This window comes from Fulmarus glacialis, unplaced genomic scaffold (genome assembly GCF_000690835.1).
Source record: "Fulmarus glacialis isolate BGI_N327 unplaced genomic scaffold, ASM69083v1 scaffold23605, whole genome shotgun sequence".
Lineage (NCBI taxonomy): Eukaryota > Metazoa > Chordata > Aves > Procellariiformes > Procellariidae > Fulmarus > Fulmarus glacialis.
This window is the reverse complement of record NW_009215745.1, coordinates 51,944-58,850: the sequence shown is the minus strand read 5'-3', so window position 1 is coordinate 58,850 and position 6,907 is coordinate 51,944. Positions and strand designations below refer to the sequence as shown.

Genomic DNA, 6,907 nt, shown 5'->3' with positions numbered 1-6,907 from the left:
TTCCCTCATTCTTCCCAGTGATGAGGAAAGCAAGTGCTACATTGCTGGGTACAGATGTAGTCGCTCATTTACCTTTGTTTGCTCCGATTTAGCCCAAGCAAAGACGTCTGAGGTTGTATTAGGCTGATGCCAACCAGATTTCTCATCCGGCTGAGAAACCAGTGGAAGGGGGTAGGGGGAAAGGGCAGAGACCCTTACGGCATGTGTAGCAGGCGTACGCACATTGCAGCTGTGTGTACCTGTTGTGTCTGTAGAAAGCAAAAAAGGTGAAGTCAAGAATATATGATGATACCATTTCTGCAGCATTGTGGTCTTAATAAGTAAATGTGATAGAAACAGATGGACTACCTTTTATTGGATAAACTAGTTAGTAAAAAAAAGCGAAGCATTGGAGCATATGAGCTATTTGCCACATTTCTTTTTTCAAGGAAAAATAGCATTGCTAGTAGATACTTTTATGTGAAGTCATTGAAATTAAGGAATGTGTCCATATGTAGCTTTTTCACAACCACATTTGATAGACAGCATCATGAAATTTGCTGAAGACTTTGTCTGGATGACTAACTTGTAAGCCAGATTTGGGGATCATGTACATTTTTCATTTTCTCTGCTAGAACGTTTCAACCGGTTAGAAAGTTTTCTTTAACGTTCCTGCCCTCCTTTAAAGACTTCCCAATTGTTTCAGCTTACTTTCAGTACTTCTTTCCCCACCGCCCTGTACTAATTTGACACTATTTCTTGCATATATTGGGGATTTTGGGTAGTGTAGGGATATGATAGTTAAGAATGTCTACTTTGAAACTTTTTTTGTGCATGCTCTTTTGAAAAGATTTCCCTTAGTGCTGCAGGTAATGATTAACAGAGATCTATTCAAAACTTAGATTTCATTATTATAAGCATTCAGCTAATTGTTTATTTACAAATGGACTGTGGTTAATAGACAGCACCATCAACAGGAAACTCTTTGAGTACCAGGAAGTGTTTCAGCACAAAAAATTCAACCAGATAAAAAAAAAAATCAGCCAGATTTAAAAAAAAAAAAAAAAAATTAAGGAAAAAAAAGATGAGGGACATGGACATTCTTCACAAAACCAGTAATAGAGAAGATGCTGAAGTTCTGTCCCCCAGCTCATTCCGTAGAGAATTACTCTGGGGCATGGGAGGTTCCTGCTCCTTTCAGAAAATTCAGAAAATTTGTTCATCTGTGACAACCACTGAAATTGCTGTATGAGATTAAAACTATAAACCAGATTATATTAATCATAGATAAAAAGAGTTAACTTAAATTTACACAATGGAATAATGTATGATGGTTAGAATGTTTTATCCTGTTTCAGTATTGTTTTGTTTACATATGTGATTGCTGCATATTAATGGAATTGTGTTTCAAGTAGACTAAATGAACACTTTCCAAACAACAAACTGAGTGTAAATAAGTTTTTTAAATTGTTATTGTCATTTTACCATGGTATCCTGAAAGTAGTTTTTTTTCAGCAGCTAACATAAAATGTCAAGATAATATAATTAACTAGTATAAAGAAAGAAATTTTGGAACCAAGTTATTTGATGTAATGAATTTTTAGAGTAAAATAATTTTATTCAGTGATCCGCAGAGGGGCAGGTGGTCTTGATCTGGCTTCATTTTATGGCTGATTGGGGAAAGAATGTGGTTAAAGCCATTAAACAAAGTAATGTTATTTGAATTTGCTAGAAGATTTCTGCATAAATATATTTTGACAATAATAATACAGAAGTGCTAATGAAAGCAAGCTTGGTTTCCTCTCAGATCTTGTTAGAAATATTTCATATATACATCGCTAAACACCCTACCATCTGAAGGACAACAAGCGCCTTTTAGGACAATATTCCTGTATGATGCTCTTTGAGATCCATAACCTATTTAAAATGACAGTTACAGTGAAATACTTTGTTCCCATACTGCATAATATAAATTCAACCAATAAAATTGCACCTAATCAAGAAAGTTAATGACAGGTTGGACTACTTTGGTTTTATTTTTTCATGTTATACGTCAGAATCAAATAATTTTGGTTTTGCTTGTTCTTTTTGCCTATTTTTTTGACATGAGATAATTAAATTTCTATGAAACCGTGGCTTAGCTTATACTGGAAAAGGTTAGTGTGACTATCTATTATAATGAGGCGATGCCAGCAAGTCTTCCTTGTGAATACACGTCTTTTCTGAAATCGTTTATTTGCAATATAAATTGTATTCCTGGGATCATATTCCAAATGCAGTAAGGTGTTCTGGACTTTTCATTTTTTTTCCTTATAACTATATTTCCTTATAACTATATATAACTATAACTGCTTTCAGCAGCACACAAATTACTTCAGCAGAACTTGTTTCTGATGTAGACTTAACCAGTGTGTTGTCCAGACTCCAAGCACTTTCTGGTACAGTAAATTTGTGATTTATTAATGTTGCTTCCTGTCTGCAGCGTGGCCTATTTTGCAAATGAAATAGACTTCGATTAAGATTAAATGCTGTGTAAGTTTAGCTATACCTGCAATTTGGTGATTTTTAGGAGTCGTGTTGTTGCAATTTGTACTTGAATAGCCGTAATGTCAAACTAAAGCTATTTTTGTATACTGCTCTGCATACATTTACTTCTCTATGTGACGTTGCATTCTGGAATCCCTTGACATTAATTAATACTAATCTTTTGCAATTTTTTCATAACTACACCTGTCTTATCTACCATGAAAAGGATTGTGTTTTTCTCTCCCTAGTTGCTTTTGTAATTTTTAAAATAAGCTTTGTTTTAGAAATTCTTTTGTTAGAGTCCACATTAAAAGGTAATTAATAAATAATGTCACTTCTCTCTTAACAGCGCCTATCCAATGGCTCCATAGACTCAAATGATGAAGCCAGTCAAGTTGTTGAACTTCAGGAACTACTGGAAAAGCAAAACTATGAAATGGCACAAATGAAGGAGCGTCTGGCTGCACTGTCTTCCCGGGTGGGAGAGGTAGAGCAGGAAGCAGAGACCGCCAGAAAGGAGCTCATTAAAACAGAAGAAATGAACAGTAAATATCAGAGAGACATTAGAGAGGTAAGGAGTTCACCACACTCGCCTCCTATTTCTTGACTGCTGTTCCTGTGATACCCAATACAAACTGGTAGAGGCCAATGAATACAGAAAGCAAAAGTTGAACACTAATAAAGGCCACTGTACATAGGAAACACAAAATTTACATTAGGAAATAGTACTAGAAATCTCTCTATAAAACTGTGTTCGTAAAAGTGGATCTGTATATGTGCAACTGTAATAGGAGGAAGGCCAACTTATACCTATTATACAGTGTTGTAGCATTACTAGAGTGCATTCTGGCACGTTTTCAGCCATTTCAAGCTTTTAAGATTAATTCTGTTAAATAGAGATGCTGGTAATGTAGACAGTCTAAAATACATTTTTAAAACTCCTGGGCTGTTTTATAAAACAGTGTTATTTATATAATCAATTATATTATTTACTCATGTGTGGTAACTTCATTACTCCTGTTATAATATGCTATTCCCTTCTCTCAATAAACAGAAATACAATTCAGTTTTCCTTTTCTTTCCTCTTAAATTTGTGATGGTCCTTAGTACTCTCCAGAGTATCTTCTCGTATGTGGATGTTCTCAATATGTGTGAATGGTTGGCTTCTAGAATCTATTTTAGTACTTCGAAATTAGAGTAGTTATCTTTCTGTTACACTGCCTCTTACAATATAGGTATTTCATATGGATTTATGTATGTGTGTATATATATGCATATGTATGTATATATCTAACCTGTTATTTCTAGTATTCTGGAAGAAATGTTCCTTCAGAACTTCTGATGCCTGACACAGCCTCAAAGTGTCTTCACATCTTTGTACTCTGCCTCTTTTTAAGTATTGTATCATTTTTATCCGGTTACAAAAAATAGTTTGCACTGATATGTTTCTCCTTTTCCACCACTGCTATATTATATCACTAGGGGTCTCTAATATCTCCACTCTCATTCATCTTTTGACAAATACTGCTGTTTCATGGACACTTGATTGCCACTTGCTGTTTCTCCCTTAAATACCACATCACACCAGCTACAGGCTTACTTGTTTTCAGCCCTTTGCTTCCTAAGCAAAGTGGCCACTAATACATTTGCATGTAGAATAATTACAAATATCAGTGCAAAATCTGCTGTGAAAGGTATTTGTAAGGGTGGAAGTGCCTGTTTTCACTATTTCATATGGCCACAAAAGATAGTCTTCCCAATGCAGAAAATGAAATACCTGCAACAAGAAGGGTAGTTTAGTATTGTGTAACTTGGATAAATTATTGGATTTTTTTTCTGTGTGTTTTTAATGAATTACATACATAATTACTATTTTTATGGTTTTTTTTCCCAGCAATATACAAAAGGATCACCTGGATATGGTCCATTTTAGGACTAGCTATTTGGATCAATTTATATGTTCATTGTGTCTTACTTGAAAAATAATCTCACTTACTTCAAAACTGCTTTCATAACGTAATATAGCACAAACAGTAGGATATGCTCATCAGTAAATATTTTCATTGTGAAAGATTACGTGGCAACATGTAAGTCTTCTCAAGAGCCAGACACAAGTTTAAAACAAATAAAATTTTCTGCTTTCACTAAAGTTCGTTGAAGAGAAATAAACAGTGTAATAGACAGACTAATGAATAATCTATCTAAATTACAGCTATTGTCTTCAGTGAGGCCAGCTTGTAATACATGAATAAAAACAGCTCAAGATTTAAAGAAACCCTTATCCGCAACATATATGGATCACATACCCATATGTTATGGTTATGTTATGTATCCAACGTTGTGGTCACTTGTTTTCCTGAAATTTCAGGACAAGTCACCTGCTATTTGCTACATGTACTTCAGCAGAAAATTTTAGCAGGACCCCGGAATAAGAGTAGAAATGTGCATATACATTTTTTCCTCACATCACTGCATTATATTTCTCCTACTATGTAACTATAGCAGTTTTTCTATTTTCTAATCAAGCCTGCTGTTGTTTAAGAAGCAAACAAGTAAATGTGAGCTGCGTTTGCTGGTTTTTTGCACTGAAAAATATAGAAACTAGAAAAATATACAAAAGGTGAGGATTGTTTCTGTTTGCTCTACTCAACAGCTACCTCTTTAAATATCATGGTTACAAGAAATCCCAAAGGAAATTCTCTTTAAAACAGAAAAATTACTGCTGAGCATACCTTACATCCCTGTCTACTGTTAGCATGAAAATTAAACTGGTATGAAATTATGTAGCATTTTAATTGCATGGTTCTTGATGTTTTTTTCTGTCACGTTAGGCAATGGCACAAAAGGAAGATATGGAAGAAAGAATAACTACGCTGGAGAAGCGCTACCTCAGTGCACAGAGAGAATCCACCTCTATACATGACATGAATGATAAGCTGGAAAATGAACTGGCAAACAAGGAAGCCATCCTACGTCAGGTGCAGTATCTGAATTAGTCAGTTGATTTCTTCATACACAATGAAAATCAATGCAAAAAAGGGGGCAGATCTACAGTAGGAGTTTTCCATTGGGTTAATCTGTTCATTTTTAATCAACAGATCAGTTAAAAAAAAACACAAGTTGTTCAGCATCTCTAAGCTTATATCAGCTACTACAACCATGAATACCAAATCAATGTGTACATTCAACATTGTAGAATAACTGTGTTTTCTAATAGTGTCTTGCATAAATGCACATCATCATATCCCCTAAGTAAAGGATTATCTCTGCTTCTTATGTAACAATTTTCTGAATTTTATTTTTAAACAAAAAATAAAAAAAAAAAAAAGCAAACGAAATTCCCTTCTGCAGGAAAGACCAAAATTTGCATACAATTGATTATAATGATTTAATGTATTAGTATGTGTAGATAAAGTTTTACAAAGCTCAGTGATCCTTGAGTATCTTTTAGAAAAGAGTATAACACGATTGTGCATTTTCTTTCATGGAACTTTGTTTCCACGGTGATTCCGAAAGCTGAATAGTAAAGTGATCAGAAAAAAAAATGGTTTCTAACTTGAAGAATACAATGTGAACTGAAAGCTAACATGAAATGAATATAATTCAAACTGTAAAAGGTGAAATTGCTCCTCAGCCTCAGTATCAGACTTCTGTATTTTTTTCACCTATCATGTCTTCAAACAATATAAAATGCTATATGAGAAATAAGCCTGTATGATCTGATACTCTCTGCTTCTATGATTGTACACAGATATATTTGCACACACATGCACACATCCCTCTGTATGTGTGTATATATATGTACGTGACTACCTCTTCAAGGAAATTAAAGCATCAGAACTCAAACTCTCCAGCTTCTGCCAGCTTCCTTTGGCTATTTTAAGAGGTATCTTCAATTGTTAGAGGAAAAAAAAACACACCCAACAATGGAAAAGTAAGGTACCTGCATCTGTCCTTAGAGTTTTTATTGCTGCCAACGTAAGTCATCCTGTGCTGCAGAGGTCTACCTACTCAAAGCAGTGATCAACAGAAGTAGGCTTAGAATATATACAGGCAGACTTAAAGTTCCTTTGCAGCACTGCAATGTGAAAAGCCTACCTTTTCATGCTTTTGAAGGATTAAAAAAGAATCTAAAAGCACACTCCTTTTTCATTATGTCTTCTATACCTGGAATGAACAGGAAAGCAGGAAACACTTGTCAAGCCGTTAAAAAATTCTTAATCATGTGGTGCATCTCAGTAGACCAAAATACTGCAGTTATCAAAAGTCTTCCTGTTTCTCTTTAATGGTTATCACAGATAAAACAATTTCACTTCTGTAAAATGAGACTCAATTGTAGGTTCACAATGAACAATATCACTGTAACCTTAAGGAAATAGCAATATGATCATGAATGAATTAG

The 6,907-nt window shown here is 34.4% G+C and overlaps 1 protein-coding gene across 1 annotated transcript in view; it reads left to right on the top strand.

Moving 5' to 3' along the window:
- Window positions 1–6,907, top strand: part of PPFIA2 (protein tyrosine phosphatase, receptor type, f polypeptide (PTPRF), interacting protein (liprin), alpha 2) — a gene marked incomplete at both ends in the record, with an annotated part of 67,001 nt that overhangs the window by 9,130 nt on the left and 50,964 nt on the right. The window contains 2 exons of the mRNA XM_009579039.1: window positions 2,855–3,076; window positions 5,337–5,483. Coding sequence (XP_009577334.1) covers window positions 2,855–3,076; window positions 5,337–5,483 — 369 coding nt within the window. The remainder of the gene's footprint in view (window positions 1–2,854; window positions 3,077–5,336; window positions 5,484–6,907) is intronic.